We start from the raw sequence: 22,765 nt of genomic DNA on the forward strand, positions 1-22,765 counted from the left end.
CCACAGCCCACATACATGCTAGAGGATGCCCTTTGCCAGCATCCACCCTAGCTCTCTTTGGGTCAACACATCACTAACTTCTTTCATAAAAGACAGGTGGTTTGGGAGCAAATGTGAGCTCAGTCTTACTCCTGGCATCATGGGATCATGGAGAAGGGAAACATCTGCAAGTGGGAGCTCAGATATTCTAAGTTTCGGCAGCAAGGGCCTGTACCCAGCAGTTTCACATACAGGGCAATGACATTGCAAAATCCTAGACCCACAGATTTCAGCATAAAACATTCCTAAATATAATCCTAAAACTTGTGTCACATCCCAAAACAAGGTAAACTCTTTTAGTGGTTTCATACAGATATAATAAAATGATACTCTCCTTATCTCAGCCTCTTTAAATCATATTCCTGAGATGGCACATATTCAAGTTTCATCCTGGCTAACAAAAGAAGCTGCCTACAGTGCTCAGATGACCCTGATAACACTTTCCTGAAACAAAGCCTCTGAGCTACAGCACATATTGTACCTGTTTTTGTTCTTCTCCTAAGCCGTCCCACATTGAAGCTACAATTTTAGAGACTTCACCAAAAGTAGCATTGGGGTTTTGGCCCTTGATGGCTGCTTGAGTGTCTCGAAAGAATAATGCATAGGCAGACACAGGCTTCTGTGGCTCATTTGGGTCCTTCTTCTTCTTCTTTTTGGGAGTTTTGGGTTTCTTTCCTATATCTGAAGCAGGTCTCTTCTCGCCACCATTGACCTGTAACATAAAATTAGGAAAGTACTATTGAAAAAAGCCATTTTAATTCATTCCAACCACTGTTACAGCCTCTGTGATGCAAAATCTTTGGATTTGGCATGCAGAAATGGAATTTTTATTGTTATCTTTGACATTCCAAATGTTGACACTATCTGCATTAGTCACATGCATAAAATTCACTATAAGTATTTTGGATAATGATTTATATTCCTCTTTCAAATAATTGCTATAATCTCTATCTGGTCATCTTTTCACCTTTTCTAAGTTTTATTGCTAGTGGCTATAGCAAGAAAATGATGAGAAAATTAAAATGAAATTAGTTTCTCTATAGCCTGAGTATCAGTTCAACAACATGAACCATCTGCAGACAGCAGAAACACTGTCATTTCTACCTTTTGCTTATTCTCATCTTTCCCCAGAATGACCCCAGACTACTGTTCAAATCAATTTCTTATGCAGCTGGTGGTACATCTTCCAGGGACTTCGGAGAAAATCTGATTTTGAACCAAGCAATTCAAGTTACAGACATTCCCCTACATACTTTCTAATTAAAGTCTGAAGAAACAAACCTTTACTGGTATAGACAGTTTAGAGCCCTTTAAAGGATCAGTTTTGACCTATCTGGATTTGGCTGAGTAGTTTTTATATCTGCTCATGTAAAAGCAAATGGTTTGAGGAAAGGAGTGAAAGAGGAATGGTGTATGGAGGAAAGCCCATGTGCTTTATTTATACATCACCTGAAAAAAAGCCCCCACATGAGCATTTGGGTGCCAAAGCACCCAATTTTCCTAGTGAAGTTGGTGAAAGGTCTGGAGCCCAAGCCTTGCAAGGAGCAGCTGAGGAAACAGGGATTGTTTAGCCTGGAGGAAAGAAGGCTCAGGAGAGACCTCATCACTCTCTACAACTGCTTGAAAGAAGGTTGTAGCAAAGTGAATGCTGGGCTCTTGACCCAAGTTACAAGCCAACCAAGAATGAGAGGAAATGGCCTCAAGTTGCCCCTGGGGAAGTTTAGATTGGATATTAAGAAAAAACTCTTCACCAAAAAGATTGTCAAGCATTGGAACAGGCTGCCCAGGGAAGTGGTGGAATCACCCTCCCCAGAGGCATTTAAAAGATGTCTAGGTGTGGGCTCCAGGGCACATGGTTTAATGGTGAGCTTGGAAATATGAGGTTAACAATTCAACTCCATGATCTTAAAGGCCTTTTCCAACCTAAATTATTCTAGGATTCTATGACTTACAAGCACCTAAAGGGACAATAACCTGATTCTTCAACACATTGGAGCTCCATGGCAAAGTAGCTTTTCTTGATATGATCACTTAATTTACTGTATCTGTAGAAATGGTGTGTGATCTTACAAGTGGGTTCAAAAGCTTTTTTCTTTTGTCGGCATGACCAAAGCACTGTGCATCATAAGCATTTTTAAGAGAAGAGAAGATCAAGAGCATAAATGGTATGCTCTAGGCTAAGGATCTACTAGGCATGACTTCTTTCACTTCCTTCTATTATTATTTTTTAATAATGCGTATCAAGTGGCACAGGAGGATACAGGTGTTCAAATCATTGAACTGCATGAGGAAAATGGCTGGAAATTCACATTTTGAGAAAAGTGACTTTTTAATTTTCCTATATGCCTCAATATGTGGTGTCCAACAGAAGTCAAGTGACTACAGTGAAAAATCTGAATCTCTGTGGTTTACTAAAAACAGCAACAAAGTAATGACCAGAACTTGAAAATGAAGTTACTTGGTTTTTTGAGCATTATGTTACAATAGCTGCAACTTTAATACAAAGTTAATAGACATGCAGCCTATTGCCAGGATTTGGAAAATATGGAAAAACTAAATACCCTTTATTAAGTTATCCAGCTTTTTGTCTCTTGCTATTTTTTAATTCTACAGGATACACAAAACTAGCAGTTAAAGTACAATTAACTAGGGGTGTAATTTGAGAACATTAGTCTGAACTTTTCAGAAGTCCAGTGCAACTGGAACTCCATGAGCAAGAAGACATTGAAATAATTAGTTCTATAGTTAAAATTTTTCCGTTGTGATTCACTAACATTTTTCTCCTTTCAGTTTACTTTTGAACCAATGCGATTTAAAAGTTCTCTGTATGTTAGGATACCATATTACTTTAACTACCCTTAAACTAGGTGATATACTACAGAAACTAGTGTAAGTGCCTTCTGGTAAGCTGTTTTGTGAAGAGCTCTAAAAACTTATTCTCCAACCTTAATGATCAAGAGACTTTGAAAACCCACTGTTAAAAACAGAGTACTCACAGGGGAAATTCTGTTTGTCTTATATGAAAATAACGAAATAAAAAGAATACCAGAATTCCAGTACTAATAACCTTGCAAATGGCTGAGATGATGGTCTACCTTATGCTCCCATCAGTCCATCAGCTTCATAGACTCCACTTCTAACCACCAAAGTAGAGACAGATGGAAAATAAAATAAAAACCATATATATTCTGCTAGGCATAGACTTGTGCCTCAAAATCCCTGGAGGTGTAGTTAGCTCATGGTAATCCACCTCCTGTCATGGCTTATTGCTTAATTATGGTGATGTATTTAACTTATTTATCACAAGAAAGCAATAATCTTTCACTTTAAGAAAGTGTATATTAACCATGTTGCACACGTAATAGATCACAAGAATATCTAGTGTAGGATTTAAAACTATCAAGTAAGGCACATCGTTGATATCTAAATGTCCCTTGAGAACCTGGAAAATGTCTATAAGCATATTTAAAATAAACTGCAATAGTACCAAAGCCTTTAATGGAGCTAGGAGAGCTGTTTTATGCACACTATCTTGCAGTAATCGCTGTAGTTTAAAATAGATTTTAATCAAGCACCATCTGCATAATAGGCTGAACAGACAACACAGAATTCCACTTATAACTCCTATCATATAAAGTAAATATTGTAAAACCTCTGCCACATAAGGAGAATATGCTGCAGCAGTTCTTTAGTAATTGTATTTCTGTTATTTAATTCTTGCTACTTGCAGTCCTCTTGCTATCTTTCCTCTAAAATACATTATTTGAATTTCTCTCATAAGTGATATGCAAATTAACACAGACGAAGACCCTGTTATCCATCTATGAAGAAATACTTATTTACAAACCAGTAATGCTTCCAGCAGCTCACAATTATGCTTGGCAATAACGAAGTACAAGTTTAACGATTCAACAGTGTGAATTATGGCAAGAATTACAGAAATATAATATTGCAATGTTGAAGTGGTCAAAATAAGGCATGTGCTAAGTGGTGACTTTGTTTAGGATGTTTTTATAGTTACTTACAACTACTCATTTTTTAGTAGTTCTCCCTTTTTTCTGCTTCTAACAATAGCCCCACATAGGAGATTTGTGAGAATTAAGGAGCCTTAGTGATGTGCACTCTTTACAGAGACAATACCCTCAGTGTGAGGCTACATTTCACAGTTCCATGGTCTTAGCAGCTCCCTGAATGGATATCCAGCCTTACAACTATGCTACAGTTGTCACTGATCTCATGGTCAAGCCACCTCAGCTGTCCTGCCTTTAGAGCAATAGCATGAAGGGAAACTGAGCCCTCTACAATGCAGCTCCTTTCCCTTTCTTTGAGCCAGGGAATATAGGACAGTTGAAGTCTGAACAGCCTATATGAAAGAGTTGTTATGAGAATGAGTATTGCCAAATAACATTTAGCAGCTGCTGCCATTAGTTCTGGGTATGTTGGATAAGGCTTACAACAATTTGAATATTTATCATGGAATGAACATCCACAAAGCTCAGTACATGAACAATTACATCAGTTTGTAAAGCTTAATACTGGAATCTGGAATATGCATATTGAGGTAAATGGTCATTTCCTTCATTCATAGAAACCAGTGGTTCATAGGGCAACAATTACATTTTTAGTCCAAATGTACATGCAAAGCATATATTTTTTGCACCTTCCATCACGCTCTTTCTATAAATTCATATAAATATTAACAGGATATTGAGATGTCTGTAATTTTTTTTTCGAGATAGGAGTAGGTATAGTTTTTAGGGACCTCTCTACCAAAAGTGCTATGAAAAAAACAGTGGCTTCTCTTCCACACATTTCAGTTGGCATAAACTGAGAGAGGTCTTACATCTCTGACTGCACAAAAAGTGAACTCCAACAGCAACCCTATCACTGCAGCATTTGTATTCCTACCAAAGGACTGGCTAATGAGCTCTGGCCCTGATCTATTAAATAATACCACACATCTGCATGATAGTTTATATATCAAAGAGAAGAATCCAAATTTCACAAAGTTATACTCAGTTAAAAGACAGGTGTTCTCACGAGACAGAACAGTCAATCTATCTGCTCCTGTCCCCATCCAGTGCCTTCTTTCACTTGGAAGTGGATTTCTGGAGTGAGACCTTTCACAGGTCCCTCCAAAGCAACTCTGATAAAATGTAATACTGTTGTATCTGGGGAGAAAGATCTCCACAGAAAACTGATTTATTTTGAGTATTCTTGGCCACTCACTGGCAGCTTCCACAAAGAGCAATGTGCCAAAAAGAAACACAGTGGAGAGCTTTAAATCTTGAAGTACAACAAGACACTTAGGCTAATTATTCAACCCCTTCTGTCTTTTGCAGAGGGCACTACAGAACCATTGCATGGGGTCAGGTGTGCCAGCCCATGGCCTGTCTCCATAGGTGGCCAGCCTCAGGTGTTTTCACAAAGCCCTAAGAAATCCCACAGAAGACATGTATAGCATTATCTGCTCCCCATCAAGCTTGCTGTTTAAACCATACTTGATGGAGAAGACTTTAAGCCTCTGTCAATATTAACCAAATGTAATATCCTTTTAAACTTTTCTCTTAGCAGTGAAATTATAAATATAATTTCAAGGCAATGTATCTACTTTAGCACACTGGATTTAATTTTGTGTCATGCATTGTGCCATTTGTCATCTTCTTCTGCTTAGACTAAGCATCAGAGGATTTTAAAGAGAGTAACATCCTTATTAAAAGTTGAATGCTATATAAACTGATTTTCACAAAGAAAATAGTCTGCAGTGCTTTGTATTTCTCTATTAAAAACATTAGCTTCAGATAACTACTGCTTGCTTTAAACCACAGCCCTACACTTCTGTTAGCACAAAGTGCTACAGTGAAAATGTACATGAAAAATATCGATTAAATAACTGAAATACTTGATAGGAGTGGAAAGGAAATCCAAATTATTTGAATGGATATTTTCTCCAGAAGTTTAGAGCATCTTGCACACTCCCAGCAATGTAAAAATATTAGCAATGCAAGAGAAGTAGCAAATAAATTATTCTGAAAAAGTAAAGGCTGCCTGGAATTATTTTTACATAACTGTATTCTAAAGTCTCCCTCAGTAAGGAAGTGCTCATTTAAAATGTATGAATTATTCAGTAATTTTTAAAACCCAAAGTTTGTGAAATCAGGGGAATGTCCTGAAATAAAACTTTTGAATCAGAATTTATTCAAAATGTAGTAAAACATATGTCTCCAATTACATGATTATTTTATAGCTGGAGGCATGAAAAACAATATAATGTTAAAACAAATCAGACTCACATTTCTTGACTGGATTATACCTCCTCAGTGACTCACAATATGTTTTCTTCACATTCCCTGCAAGTCTGCAACTTTTCCCCACCAGACACGTCTGTGGCACACTCTGCACTGCAGGAGTGCTCTAACAGGGCTGCTTTTTTCTAGCGACCACAAAACAGAGCTAAGCAGGTCCCCAGTTTCAACATGCTTTATTACTAGTTTAAGGGATGACTTAGTACAAAGTCCCAGTCTTCCTGTGTCTCAGCTTTTCTGTCTGCAAAATTAAGATAATAGACTTGTGTATTTCTGGGAGGTTTTCAGGATTTTGGGAGATTTGGGAGATTTTTGTATGTGAAACCTGCTATATAGATTGACATTTATCCTTTCAAGAAATTTATTATGTAAATTTCTCTTATCACTTCATTCCTGCACTGACATGAAAATGAAGCTTAAACATGTCATGATGAAGTGTCAGCACCTCTCAAAAGTATGAATGCATATAGGGTCTTCCAGATTTTCAAGGTAAGGTTTTTAAAGTTCATAGGATCTTTCTGTTCTGGTTGCTATGATGTTCTGTTTACACATCCTGTGACCAAGTGGCAAAGACTAGCATATTGCACAGACTGTTCATACTTTTTATAGCAGTAACTTGATCTTTAACTGGGAACAAACATCCCTGCTATGCAAGTGAGAAAACTCAACCCTTATATTAAAGTCCTAAAGGAATGACTATCCTTTCTCCTTTCAGTGTCCAACAGTATTCCAGTTTGCTCTCACAAAGAGGAATGATGCAATTTACTCAAGCTGCCTGAAGAATTGTCTGGATATTGTAAGTTCTGTATTCATAACCCTTTATTCACTTCAGTGAACCACCAATCATGTATAAAGTATCACTTTAATAACTGTGGCCATATCATCCATTTAGCAGGTCCTAAAAATATCCACCATTTACATAGCAATCCTAGCATCTAAGCCTACCTTAGAGCTATCTTCTCCTTCATCTTCATGGACTGAACTGGATGGTGAAGGAGTTGCAGATTTGCTTCCAGGTGGAGAGGGCGAGTTGTGAGGAACACTGTTTCCACCCATATTCAAACCAAGCTGTGCACTGAGCTGGGACTGGTTAATAGTAGTCAGCTGCCCGTGCTGCATCATTCCTGGCTGCCTAATATCTGCAGGTTGAACCCTTGGCCTCATGGTTGCCATCTGAGGATGGGAACTATACTGGGCTCCTTCTGTATTCCGTAAATCTTGCATCTACAAGAGGAAAAAAACTGTATTAAGCATATCACTAATAAAGTGTTCTATTCCTTTAGACCTTCCAGGTTGGCCTGATTGGCTATGTAAGGCTTAAAGGAAATGGCAAGTACTTAAATAAACATGTAAATACTGAAAATAAACATAGTAAGGATATGATTGACATTTGCAAAACACTGACTGTTATAAAGAATTCAGGCTCTAGCCTCAGCCTTTGGAAATAGCAAAAAAAAAAAGCAATGAAAGCTCAGGGTTTTTTTCATGGGGGAACAAAAGGACACTGCTTTCTGTAACTGTGTGTAGAGTATTTCTGAAATGCTAACAGGGACAGCTTTGCACTCTGAAGTTCAGACCTAGACCAGAACAATAACATCCTCAAAATTCAAGATAATTTCCAGATCCTGCTTTTTTTAACTTAGGATTTTGGTGGTTTTGAGTTGCGATTTGGGAGCTGCAGGGAATTTTCAGAGTCTGAATATCTAGTATTGGGTCCAAATCTATTTCCCCTGGTGCTGCCCAATGAGGAGCTGGACTTTTCAGGATTCAGACCATTGACAAGAAGGATGCATTGATAGACTGATTAAATGATTTCTGAGTCGATTTAATGCTAAGTCATATATGAATGGAGAGCTCAGAAATCACAGGATTGACAAATGAATCCATTGTGCTATGTGGGTCACTGCTTCTTAGCATTAACAAGACATACTATTTGAATGCAAGCAACAGATTCAGCCTCTGCAAGGATAAGAATTAAAAGCACTGGAGGATGAAGCTCCTTTCTTGTCCAGAGGTCAAATGCACCATACACACAGACCTCAGCAGATTGCCTGTAACCTCTTTTCAGCATACTCATATGACAAATAGCACAGAGTTTCAGAGAAAGCTCAGATTTAAGCAAAGATGTTCTGTGGGTGATTTAAAATGGAAGTATCAGTTCAGAGCTGAAGTGAAATAGATACAGTTGTCTTTCTGTGTATCAGAAAACATGTGTGTATGTATAAAGTAGAATCTCACAGAAGCTACCATTGTGTAAGCTCCATTATGATAAGGACATGTGTTAGTGGTTCAATATATTAACATAGCCACATTTATTCTACTGACAGTCTTTGTTAGACATGTCATCTTAATTGTCTAAAGATCACTCAGATTTTATTTTTTAAAAATCTTTTTATAGCTCATGACTTCTGTAACCTATCTCTTGCTCATATACACACTCCCACATATCACAGCAATCTGTAAGATACCTTTCAACCAGTAACACATAGGAAAAAGTAAAGATAAAACCCATAACTGCACCTTTTCTCTTATTATTGACAGTGTAAAAATGTAACAATTTTTGGGAGATATTTTATTTTATGAGCTTGAGGATTGATTTTCATAAAGGTGACTGGTTGGCAGTAAATCAAGCTAATAATACCATTAGTTATGGCATACTTACCACTTCACATGTACTTGTATCTCTGAAAGGCATTTGAATTGGCTTCTGACAATGTGACATCACAATTATACCTGTATTTATGTTATTTTAGAAATTAATAGCTTTTGGTAAAAAGAGTTATCGATACAAACTTGTTTTCCAAGTTCATTTAATGACTACTAAAGCACCGGAGGAGATGAGCACAGAGAGCACAGTGGATGAAATCAATTGAAGGCTGAAATTTGAATCCTGGTAGACATTTATATTTTTAAATTACTACTGATTTCTTGGTCCCTTCCCTCCAGTATCAGCTCCCTCCTTGCCAAGCATATTAGCCTTGAAAGCTATCATTATCTCTGCCTCCAGCAGAAAATCTGTATCAAGACAGTTGTGCCCATGCAGCTGCAACTGCTGCTCAGACCCTTTGCTCTGGATCCAGCTGCTGAGCTGGGCAGCAGCTGGGGAAAGTGGAGCAGCACTGGGGGAGTTCTCTTGGCCAACATGGGGCAAAGAGTAAAGGGATGGGAACCCACACAGTCTCTCATGCGCTGGGCACAGGGAGGCACAACCCTCCCCAGAGCCCTCCCCTCACCCTGTCTGCAGCACTCAGAGTGGGTGTGTGCCCTCCCCAGGCACCCTGCACCCTGCAGGGGCTGAGCCCTCAGGTTTTCCTGGGGCAGCATATCGTGGCGCATAAACACTTCCAGAAAAGGCTGGAAAGGTTTGACTGCTTTTTAGGAAGGGAAGGCATCCTAATGATATTATGAACTCTAGAAATCTAACAACCACTATATGAAACTCCTAACTCTTATTTTGAATGAACTTCAAAATTATCTGTCTCTAAAAGCAGAGCAAGGGCGACCATATTAATTACTTTCCGTCAAATAAAATATGATACAATTGCCTTAACTGATGCACAAGAAGCTCTACCTGAATATATGGAAGAAATTCTTTATTGTGTGAGGGAGTGGTAAGTGTGCACTGGAACAGATTGCCCAGAGAGGTTGTGGAGTCCCCCTCACTGAAGATATCCAAGAACCATCTGGATGCAATCCTGTGCCATGTACTCTGGGATGACCCTGCCTTAGCAGGAAGCCTAGACCAGATGACCCACTGTGGTTCCTTCCAACATGACCCATTCTGTGATTCTCTGATTCTGCTATTATTTAAAAAGATTTCTCCTTTAAGAGCTTCAAATATCAGATAGATAATACAGAACATTCTGTGTTTGTCTTCTTTAAACAACATATACTTTTAAACAGTCTGTGATATAATTTTAGCTCCAGTATTGAACATAGACTGTGTTTTCAGACAATATAACAACTGAACAGTACTGAATGTATCCCCATACAAAATACATGTGTATATATATTTGCAAGAGAACCCTTCACCAGGGAAATTCTGAGGACTGCAAATGAAGTGGCGGAGTAAAAAACCCCAGCATTTTTCTTTTCACATGAATTCAGCTTCTCTCCTGAATTTTTAAATCAGATGAATACCAGGCTACCTGCAGAAAACCAGGTGTAAGCAGCAAATAAGCTTGTTTAACAGTACATTTTCCCTTTCAGATGCTAAGCCAGAACCCCCCACCTAAGGGACCTGCCTGCAGAGAACAAGCATCCCTAAGTCCATCTCACAGAGCTGTGGCCCTCAGGATCCACAGACGTGATTCACATCTGCTGGTGAGGCTTCTGGCTCACCTCTTTACCATGCACTGCAGAGCCTGCCTTCTCCCCTCCTGCCTCTACCTGGTGAAAAAGTGGGATTGTCTAAGAAAGTGGAAACTGGATTGTCTAAGAAAGTGGAAACTGCTTCTTCCTTCAGTAAGAATGGGCAACTAATCACATAAATATAAAAAGTTGTGAGATCACTCCATGGAAAACATGAACTTCCGTGTTCCTAAAGGATGAACAAAACCAAGAACTGTCCCACCTCCTCTGTAGGTTCAAGAACACACAGCCATGAAAACTACACACTCAGGTCACTGCTGTGGCATAATGGTGTGTCCCTGTCACAGATGCTGTGACAACCTCATCTCTGCAGAGTAGTAGCACTGATCAGACATACACTCTGTCAAAAAGTATGACCAATTTCTTCTAAACTACTTCAAAATCTGAGACCTCATATTCCTTGCTCCTCCAGATGGAGTTTTACAAAGCCCAGGGCTGTGTGGCTGTGCTGGAGCCATATTCAGGATGCAGAGGCAATACTGAGAACACGCTCCTGCCGAATGCAAAGCTGAACAGAAATCCTGACGGATGGCAGAATGCCAAATGGAAGAGCAAAGTTAAAGAGTTTTGAGTGTTACAGAGGATAAGGACAGTCTTAAACTGATGTCTTCAATGGTTTCTGTGATGAGGTAATAATGATAATATCTGGCACTTTAATATCATTCTCCATCTGCCAGCTCCAGGATGTTTCACAACTTGAGTGATATTCAGCTTTAGAACATGCCTGGTTTTATGGGGAAGCTATGATACATTTCTTTTCATGTCTATTTTTTTTCGGTTTGCATTTTGCTCATAAGCAGAAATTGAGCATTTAGCCAAATAAGAGTTTGATTGCAAGTTAAAAGACAGTACAAGTCCCTAAACCTAAAGTGAGTACCAGAGCCCCTTATTGACACATGGGTAGTGCAAAACCAGAACAGGGCTGTCTGGTTGAAGATGAGCTCCTAATGCCCTGCTCAAAGTTCCTGAGGTACTAAGAATAAGGCTAAAGAGCTTCAAACATCAGACTATTGTTCATCCCATCAGTTTACAGTAAAAACAAAGCAAAGCATGCAGTGCAGAATTCAGTGATACCATCCCTGTAAGGAAACATCTCACGGCAGGACAATATGAGTACAGTATCCTAATCACAGAATCACAGAAAATAGTGCTAGAAGGGACCTCAAAAGGTTATTTAGTCCAACATTATCTCTCAGCAGGATTAGCTATACCTAAATCATTTCTGACATATGTTTGTCTAACCTCTTCATAATCTCCCTAGGCAATTCTTGTGCTTAACTATCCTTACAGTGGAAAGGGCTTTTTTCCATAATGTCTCACCTAAATCTCCTGTGTTGTAATTTAAACCTACTGCTTTTTACTTTGCTCCCAGTGGACATGAGGAATGTTTTTCTCCTTCTTTACAGAAAAGTTGTACACACTAGAAGGCTGTTATGAATTTCCTTTCAGTTTTTTCTTCTTTACTCTAAACAACTAAACCTGAAGATTGAAAGACTTTGTTCGTATACTATGTTTTCTACACCTCTTATCATTCTTTCTGCTATCCTCTGGACTATATCCAATAACCTTCATATTTCTTGAAAGACTGTGCTCTGAAGTCCACAAAATACAGATATTTTCATCTGACACAGCATTCAGATAGAATCCTCCATCTCTCACAGAAGGTACCACATAGCAATAAAAACCTCCAAAATTAATTATCAGCCTTTTTGATACAAGCTGGTTAACATATGCAAGATGCAGAAAGAGTCAAATTTCAGGAGTCTTAACTAATGTCCTAGAATGTAGCTTTAGGAAGCAAATATTTTTTTTTTTCTGAGAAGCATCAGACAGGCAGTTTCAAAGGGAATGTGCTGTTAGCAAAATAATTCACGCTATTTTTCTAGGTATAATTAATAACCGTGAGGCAACATCTCTCTGAAAAGCTGCAGAAGTCCCAGTTGTCCCTCCCTATTTAGATTCATTTATAATAAATGTTATCACTAAATGAAAGAAGAAAGACAGGTTGCCTTAACAGATCAAAGTAAATACAACAGGTCTATGTACAAGCAAGAAACATTAGAGATAATTCACTGGAGATGAAAACATTAAAACATAAGGAGAAATACACAGGGCTTACTCACTGAAGCAAGTGAAGTTCACATATCTCACTACTCGAGAAAATTCATATCAAGGAGCAGCAGACATTATTACTGTTATCACCAGCAGTTCTTGAAATGATTTTTTCATAGTTTTCTACAAGTTGAATGCTCTTGTGAATATTTTTGATGGACACTGCAGAAGGGGCTGACAGTTCTTCTTGTCTGAGTGGTCAAGGTAAGTTAGAGAGTAACAACTTTTCAGACAATACAAAGTTATGGTTCAATCAATTAATTAAAAAAAAAAATAGGAGAAAACCCCAGGGGATCTTAAGTGTTATCTATGAAGATACCCACAGTGTCCTTTCTTCACTGGCATGACCCACCTGAGTCACCAGGTGGACATTCTTCGCTAAGCAGAGGGGGCCTCTGTTAATAGTAGTAATCTCATTTATATTCCCACTAAACTTGTGCTACTACCTGTGCTGTATTAAATCTGAATGTCTCTCTGCTCCCAAATAACACTACATTAAATGCAGTATTAGTCTGGTTGTGCCAACCCCCTGAAAAGCCATGAAATTTGCTTAGAAATGTTACTGCTTTTATTTCAGGCATTTTAATTATCTTCTACCATAAGCCAATGCACATCTGCAAGATGTTTTCCAGTGACACAGAGATGCTCATTAAAAAAGAGAGGAAAAAAAGTAATTCCTACATAATCACTGATTCTGTAAGTGAAGGCTTCAAAAGAGAAGAAAGAAGGGATAGTGTTTGGAAAATGATACAATTTAGGATCAAGACACTTGCTAAACCAAACAGACCTAATAATTTTTTTTTTTTTTAATGCTACAAAATGCAATCAATAGTCATCATACAAATGGTCAACAGGCTCCCCAGGCAAATAAGTGGTCAGAGCACCATCCCTGACAGTGTTCAAAAAGTGTTTGGACAATGCTCTCAGGCACATGGTGTGACTCTTGTTGATGTTTTGTGCAGAACAAGGACTTGGACTAAATGATCCTTGTGGGTCCCTTTCAACACAGGATATTATATAGTTCTGTACAACCATATATTCAAACTTAAAAGAGCATCAAAAACCACAGAAATGTCAATTTTAGACACCTTTTATTCAGTTCATACGGGTGATCAAGCAATGGTACCTTGTGGCTGTTCAATGCACATGGATGGTCAGGATCTTAGATTAATGGCAAGGGAATAAAAAGCAAATCACAAATCATGCAGTTTTATCTGTTGTTTTCCACTGTGGTAATGCTTTTTCATGAGAGAGCTTAAAACTTGAGATAACTTGAACATCTGTATTTATACACCAGAGAAAAACAAAAAAGTGACCCAAATATTTGGAGATCTGAAATCTGACAGGAAGTTTGAGTTTACTGATTAGAGTGACTAAAACTGGTACTTGGTATGTATGTCCTGTCACGAACAAAGAGTGAGCAAACCCAAAGATTCACAATTTATCAGATCTTTGTTTCCATGAAGTTAAAGGAGAAATCATATTTCCAACCAAGTCTTGTTTTAGAAGACCTATAAGTGAACAAGTGCTAAAGAAGGATTTTTTATGGGAGTCAAGGTTACAGTGAAACAACCACAGAGAACCATTCAAAACGCATTGAAAGGAATAACTCAAAGCACCATCTAACAGAGGGAGGGGAGGTGTGTTTTCATCATCTCATTTTTATAACTCTCTTCTGTATCAGCTAACTGTATAATGAAAGACTAAGTTTTAAAGTAAGTGGGTATTTAGGGAATATTCTAGTGCTATACACAGGAGTACTTTATATACTACACCCACTGCATTTTTAGAATAAATTGAAAGGATCATTCAAAATTTCTTTTGATTAGGAAAACAGTCTTAAAATTAAACAGCACAAAACTCACATGTAAAGAGAACCCTAAATGAAAAATAATAAACCCCCCCACTCCTATTAAATCTACTACACTAATCTTTTCAAAATCATTCTGTTAAAAATTAAAACACTTAAGGTTGTTTTATATAGTACTGGATCTGTAAGTGATCTTAAGCCCCTTTAAAGCTATTATATACTCAATATTTGACTGCAAAATTTTATAGTATGATCACATAATCACAAAAATGCAGTTATATACAGTTTCTATATTTCTTGGTACACAGTTAATTTGGTGACTATTAACATTCTTTTCTACTTTATGTTTTAATATCCTTTGAGCCACACAGGGCCAAGGTCTCAAAACTAATCATAAAAAACTACCGACTGCTATTCACTCTAATATAATAACCCTTTATTTAAAACAACTTCCAATAAATTTCATTATAAGAAGTTATTAAAAGGGTTAAAAACCTATTAAATGTCAAAGAATTTGCCTGACTCAAACTTCTAATAAAGAAACAGAATAGGCTTTCTTTCTGAATTATTTAAATCTTTACTGACTGTGCACTGAACCATGAAATTAGAAAAGTGTTATTAGAAGTGTTCTCTGGTTTTTATAAAAGTTGTAGCATAGAATATATCAAACCACAGTCTTTAACTAGACTAGTTAAAGAAATAGGTTTTTAATCCTGAGTACATGGTTTTCCCTGATATAAAGGGTCATAATTAAAAGTCTGGCCTGGAAGCTGAAGATAATAAAATTATTATTACAGAAGCATCCATGTTCTGGATGCATGTTTCCATTTTAATTTGGACAAATATCTTCAATTTTGTTTGATCTTGCAAAGTCCACTAATTTGGACCCTCTCAGCAAACAATTAAGCTTTTAATAGTGACTCATTTTAAAGAATTAATGGTGAATAATTTGTGTTATCTTTTTCTCTTTTTTGAAGTGTCTAATGCTTAACAGAAGGTATAGGTTGACAGCAGACAAATGGAATCTAGGAGGTACAAGGCAAATATTCTACCACACAACTCCTGATAACAGTGTTATCACTAAAGTGGTTTTGTTGGTTTGTTTGGTTTTTGGTGTTTTTGTTTTTTTTTTTGTTTTTTTGTTTTTTTGTTTTTTTCAAATGACAAAAGAAAAATTTTCTATTTCAGCAGTTATTTGCATGAGGAAAACAATAATGCATTTCACATTTATTTTCATGATGCTAAAGAACTCCTGAGTAAGCAGCATATTCACAGATTCACTCAAACACACCTGAATCAATAGCTTTTCATCAAAAGAAATGAAGTCAGAAAGATGCCTTAGAGACAGAATATTGTCTCCCTTTCTTTAATACAATAAAAATAGAGGCATCCAGGGGACATGAAATGATTAAGTCTAGGAATACAAACTATATCTTCGGAAATAATGTTAACAGCGTGCTTGGTGCAGGGCAGGGGAGAAAAGGGGATGCAGGCAGCTCCTGTTGCCTTTGCAATGCTTTGCTCCTGTGGCTGACCAACAACAGCAGAGCCACCAGTGTGAGGTTGTGCAACCTTCCTTGGCTTCTGCTCTATTGTGTCCCATTCTATTCTGCTCTGTTCTGTTCTGTTCTGTTCTGGGTTTTTTCCTATGGTGTTCAGCACAGCAGTGACAAACTCTTCCTGCAGCGAGTTGGGCAGTGTGACTATTACCTGTCATATGTTGTTTGCTGTTTGCTTTAACACACAAAGGCACCCTGACCACACCAGCCAACCCTCCCTACCACCAAGAAAAGGAATTTATATTGGGTACATCTCAGGCAATGTACAGCAATGTATAGTGATGCCCATGTGGGAAGAGTCAAAAAATTCCTTCTGGTTAGAAAATCACATTAAACCAGCTGTGACAGTTGAAAGGTTGGTACAATACTGGGGTGTCTTGTTCCTCCTATCTCTACAGGAAAACCCTAAATGATCTAAACTGATCTCTCATCTCAGTCACCAAAAATGCCAATTCCTTCCCGAAGGAGCAGCACATCAATAAGAACAAAGAACTTTTAAAATACTGCCAATGAGATTTAATCTAAGTTTGCTACTTCTCTGGAAAAGTTTTTTTCAAGGGAGAAGTGGCTGTGTTTTCAGTGTCATCCACCTGTTTAGGCACTGAACAGAAATATAGGGCAGAAGGAACCTCAATTTTGAAATTTCATTTTCAAAAATTGAAATTTCTGTCACACAGAAGGCAGAGAAAGGACTAAAACCAGGGCCTTCTATGTGCTCTAGAAGATATTTGTCCTCTCACTATCCCCATCATTAAGTTTATGAGAATTCCTGCCATTCTGCACAAACATTTCATGGATCTTGTTTCCACTCCAATGGGACATGAAGCTGGATTTTTGAACCCACAGTCACACAGGTAGATCTAGTATGCCATTTTCTATATTCTTCCTCTTGGGCACTGTGATGTGGAGCATCTTGAAATTATTTCCTGGAGCCATGGGGTCCTGTCTGGGGTTGTGACTTACAGTGAATGCAAAAAAAACCTCCCAGAGCATCAAAAAAACCTCCCAGAGCATCAAAGCAAAGTCTGAACGTGAGTAACTCTAGGCATGGCTGGCTAAAGGAAGAGTCAGGTTAGTGCCCTGAAGGCCCATTTATAAATTCCACCTCTGTCTAAGCAAACTGTTCTGCCAGCCATTTCCAGCCTGGGTAGGATCTGGGGTGCTGTGCTTGCTCTTGCATTCCCACATGCAGCAGTTGCATGAAACCAGAGGAACCTTCCTGTAACTCCCTGGCACCCTGGTACTAATGATGAATGCACATTATTCATCATTCACCTGAAATCCACAGTCATTCAGATTTTGTTTGTGCATTTTGAGTGTTTCTGGACTAATATTCCTTGAGAAAGATATTTTTCTGGCTGATACCAGTAGCTATGAAAAACCACATCATATCCCACATGAATCTACTTTTCATTGAGTACAAAATCTTTAAAAAAAGTAATTTAGACTAATAAAAATGAGTTGAATGATTTAAATTACATTAGTGAAAGAATCTTTTAACAAATATTTCTGCTGCTATGTTGCAGCCCTGTAAATTCTCAGCATGAGTGATAGAGCTAATGGAAGTTGAAACAAAAGGACTGCAAAATGTTTAACTCAGAAAAGATTGCTTTTCATACATATGATCTTGTTATCAAGTGATAAACTTACTGATATTTGTAATTGTATTGTCATAATTTCCTCTGTAATATAAACTTAATGCCATTGTCAAATATTGTGGGTTTTGCAAATGTTAAGCCCATGTGTTACTGCTGGGCAAGATACTTTTTGTGAGCTATGAAAAATATGCTTGGCTCTCAGGGAGAAAGCAATTTAATGATATGCTAATAAGTCCATCATTCTTCTGTATTGTATTATTTACAATTTTGCCTCTAAAACCTATTTAACATCTCCAGTGTAATTATCCTTCTGCATCTTGCCAAGTCCAATATTATAATTCTGAAACAGGAAAAATCTCAATTATTTTATTTTCAACTATGTGGAAGATGAACAGATATCCAGCAGTCTCAAAAGCTGAAAATTAGTAAATTTATTTTGTTGATGTCCATTATATTGGCATGTGACTGAAGATAATCCAGGGAATTATATTTTTAATTAAGAATATATCTTTATTTTGCTGGTTTGATATTTCTAAATGTGGATATCTTACTTAATATAACCTCATCAACTTACCAAAACAACTTCAGAGAAAAAAGCAAAACCCATAACTTCTTGAAAAGAAATACTTTGGGTAATCACAACTTCTTATTTCTTTATAAACTCATTATTCAGTCTATTCTTTTTGATTATGAAGATCTTATTGTCCCATTATTCTTTAGAATACAGCAGCAACCTTGGTTTGGCTAAGAAAATTCCCTTTTTTCTCATTCATCTTACAAAGTTTTACTTTCAAGTGGTTCCTGAGCAGCCACCAACACCTGGGAAACCAATATTTGATGATTATATATACAGTGATTTAATTCCATCCCTGAATGCCAAGAAAGAACAGTGGAGTGTTTGGTAAGAATGTGCTGTGATATAATACTTGTTCTGCAGATCCTAACACAGACAATAGAAAAAAATCAAAGAAAATCACCTGTTTTGCATGAAACCCGCTACAATACAGAAAGGTTTCATAGTGAAAATTAGGAAGGAATCAATTGCTGTCTGCAAGGTAGAAAATAGTGCATAAAGAAATTTACAGAACATGAACTCAGGACATTAAAAAAAGCCACCCTGAAATGCAAGAACTTTCAAGCTTTGGAAATGATGACTTCATGGTGAAGAAAGTGATGGATACAATGATAACATCACAGATTACTTAGATCCTACAAAGCTGGGCTTTAGGAAGAATTTCTCAAGTTAGAGAAGGCTGTACCCACTCTGTGTTGAGAGTGGTGCTGTCCACAGAGATGACAACGTCAAAGAAATGGCCCTTGTGTTTTCTCAGCATAGACAGCCTCACAAGCTCATCAAAGGGTTGAAATGCTTTAGTCTGGATTAATAGTTTCTTCGTTTTACAGAAAATCTGAAGACCTCTAGGATGTATTTCACCTTTCCTTTTTCTTCTTGGATGATGGTCTATAGTCATAATATATTTCTAACTTCTGTTTGGACCATCTAACCTACTATTATCTGGAAGGAAACATGATGATAGTTGATAACATTCATACAGCACTGTCCTGGGGTGACGTTATGATGCTTGTATATCCCCATTCATCTGTTCTGTGCCTTTAAGACCGGCACTGAAGAGTAGAAGTTTTGTTTGGGTTTCTCTTATCAGGACACAGAGACAAGCAGTAGACAGAGCTGTTTTTTTTTACTTCCAGCTTTGGGCTTGCTGCTTTTGCTTACTGCTTTTGCTTGCTCTCTTTTTCTGCTCTTGCTTCTGCTCTGCTTTCTGCCTCTGCTTATTAGCTAGTTCTAGCTAAACAGTCCACATTGCTTCCTGGACTGTTTCTCCTCTCCTGTTCCTGTGACCATCTCGAACCTGCTCCGGACTGGGACCCGGGAACACCAAGGGTTCGGCTGCAGCGGCTGGCCCAGCGCCGGAGGGACTGAGAACAGAGCAACCACCCCCGAAAGAGACTTTCTGATTTTGCCATCTTTCTCAGAGCGGTGTCATCGGGTATTGTTCATTTTGTGTGCTGGGGGGTGCGGGGCCAGTCAAATAAACAGGTTCTTTCCACCTCTCTCAGAGGAATTTTTTCCCGAACCGGTTGGGGGGAGGGGCTGTGTGGGTTTCGCTTTCTGGAGGGGCCCTCCTTTGCAGATTCTTTAACAAATTTGCCCTAAACCAGTACAAATCTTTGGTGCTCAACGTGGGGCGAGAGATAGAGTGGAAAAACCCTGTTTTGACTGCATTTTGGCTGCTATTACTCTGTGTTCGTTTAAATCAGCTAATAGCCATGCTTTTTGGATTCATAATGTCTGTTGGGGTGAAGGTTTGCATGCATTTCTGGTCCCTAGGGTTTTTTGAGATTTTAATACCTCTCTGGTCCCTAGGCTTATTTTCCTATCCAGAAATAGCTTTAGTATTGCCCCTAATACGTAGTTTTTACATCAGAGGGGCTGTGACCAGAATAGCTATCCTGCTGGGTTTGGTGGCAATAATGTGCAAGAAGTTTATAAACATGCTGGGGTCTGCTCCAGATATGAATGGTTCATGGCTATGGTTATGCATCCAGTTTGTCGCAGGAGGAGCAGGAGGGAATGAGGTTTTTCAGCCTCTGCTTTCCTCCTTCTCCTATGAATCAGTTGCATCACTAGTGAAGGATGTTCAGTTTCCCCTCAATGTTAAAGAAACCATCTTCCTGGTATTCAATCTGGTAACCTTCCTCTATACAGCCTGCTGCTTCTCTAGAATGAGGGCTGAGATTTCTAGACGGGCTGATGAGACCCCTGACTCAGGAGTAAACCCTGGTGTGGAAAATCCTAAGTGGTGTGGGAAATGGGAGGATATGGGCCAAATCCTGAAGGAATTCTCTGACCCTATAGTGTGGGATTTTCCCCATGAACAAATTCAGAACCCAGCTGAGGTGGGGAAATATCTGAAAGAGAAGTACCAGGATGAGCCTAAGGAGAGGAAGGTCATTGCAGTGAGCTGGGCCCTGGCATATGCTTATCGCACACTGGTAGATACTCTAGGGCAGCAGACAGAGGCAGGGGGGCAGGGAGATAAATCAGCAACTGTCCCGGTGACTCAGGCTGCAGCTAACACTCCAGGCTCGAAGCCAGCATCTAAACCCATGGCTGTTGCTACCAGCACTAGAAGTGGGAAATGCACAGCCAAGACCAATCGACCAGTGGACGATGATGATGATGATGATGATGCAGGAGAAGGAACCTCAGTGCCTCCTGACGTAAAGTCAGGAGTCAAAGCAGCAGGTGCAAGATCAGATGCCAATACTGAGTCCTTCTCCCTGAAGGACCTTCGTGGCCTACGGAAGGATTACACTCGAAGGTCTGATGAATCCATAATTAGTTGGCTGGTCCGTCTCTGGGATGCTGCAGGCGAGGCTACCGTTTTGGATGGCACTGAAGCCAGGTATTTGGGATCCCTGTCACAGGATACTGTCATAGACCAAGGAATGATGAGGGGGGCTAACTCTCACAGCCTCTGGGAACGGGTCCTAAGAAGTGTGGCAGAAAGATACCTGTGTGCAGACGATCTCTATATGCAGCAGACTCAGTGAAAGACAATAGAGCAAGGGATCCAACGCCTGAGAGAAATGGCCGTGGCTGAGATTATCTTCTCAGATGATGTAACATATAGGAACCCAGATTTAGTACCATGCACGTCTGTGATGTGGCGAAAACTCGTACGACTCGGGCCACAAGAATATGCTTCTGCCTTAGCCATCATGAAGAGGGATGAGAGGGGTGAGACTGTGCTTGACATGGCAAGGAAGCTCCGAGCATATGCCGATGCTGTACATGGCCCGACACATGCCAGAATCGCAGCGGTAGAAACACGTCTGCAGAACTTAGAGGATAAGATAGAGGAGAACCATAAGAAGCTTAGAGAGGAGATTAAAGAAGACCTTCTCCAAATTTCAGCAGTACAGATCCGAGGTTCCGGTATCCAAGGCAGACGTTTCCAAGATGGTGAGAGAAGATACACCCCACGAGCTGAGCTGTGGTTTTACCTGCGTGATTGTGGGGAAAACATGAGAAGGTGGGATAGGAAACCTACCGCTGTTTTAGCACGACGAGTGCGTGAACTGAAGGAAGCCACCAGGAGGAAAGCAGCTCCAGTTGCCCGTAGCCGAACGGCCAGGTATGATGATGATGACATGTCTGATCCCCTCGAAGGAACATCCAAAACATACACCCAGGGAAATAATGATAACCAGGCTTAGAGGGGCCCTGCCTCTAGCCAGGTAGAGGCCAGGGAAAATCGTGTCTTCTGGTCTGTGTGGATTCGTTGGCCTGGCACATCGGAACCATAAGAGTATAAAGCCTTGGTCGATACTGGTGCGCAGTGCACGTTAATCCCATCAAGACATGTGGGGACAGAGTCTGTTTCTATTGCTGGTGTGACAGGGGGATCCCAGGATTTCACTTTGGTGGAAGCTGATGTGAGCCTAACGGGAAATGAGTGGAAGAAGCATCCTATTGTGACTGGCCCAGAGGCCCCATGTATTTTGGGCATAGACTACCTTCGAAGTGGGTACTTCAAAGACCCAAAAGGACTCAGATGGGCATTTGGAATAGCTGCTGTAGAGACAGAGGGCATCCAGCAATTGAACACCTTGCCTGGGTTGTCTGAGAATCCATCTGCAGTAGGATGCCTGACGGGAGAAGAGCAACGAGTGCCAATTGCCACTTCCATAGTGCATCGACGGCAGTATAGAATCACTCGAGATGCTGTGATCCCCATCCATAAGATGATCCGAGAGCTGGAGAGCCAAGGGGTGGTCAGCAAGACCCACTCACCCTTCAACAGCCCCATTTGGCCTGTGCGAAAATCTGAAGGAGAATGGAGATTGACTGTGGACTATCGTGCATTGAATGAAGTGACTCCACCACTGAGTGCTGCCGTGCCAGACATATTAGAGCTCCAGTATGAGCTTGAGTCCAAGGCAGCA

At 39.3% G+C, this 22,765-nt stretch overlaps 1 protein-coding gene across 3 annotated transcripts in view; it reads right to left on the bottom strand.

The window, feature by feature from the left end:
• TOX (thymocyte selection associated high mobility group box) overlaps positions 1–22,765 on the bottom strand; it is a 224,964-nt gene that overhangs the window by 37,318 nt on the left and 164,881 nt on the right. For 2 of the 3 annotated variants that reach the window (XM_005479326.4, XM_014264586.3), the window contains exons 4-5: positions 7,290–7,568; positions 521–751 (exon numbers count right to left, since the gene is read on the bottom strand). In XM_005479326.4, the coding sequence (XP_005479383.2) occupies positions 521–751; positions 7,290–7,568 (510 nt within the window). The remainder of the gene's footprint in view (positions 1–520; positions 752–7,289; positions 7,569–22,765) is intronic. The other variant, XM_014264592.3, reaches the window with a different exon arrangement.

The sequence above is a fragment of the Zonotrichia albicollis genome, chromosome 1, assembly GCF_047830755.1.
Source record: "Zonotrichia albicollis isolate bZonAlb1 chromosome 1, bZonAlb1.hap1, whole genome shotgun sequence".
NCBI classification, from domain to species: Eukaryota; Metazoa; Chordata; class Aves; order Passeriformes; family Passerellidae; genus Zonotrichia; species Zonotrichia albicollis.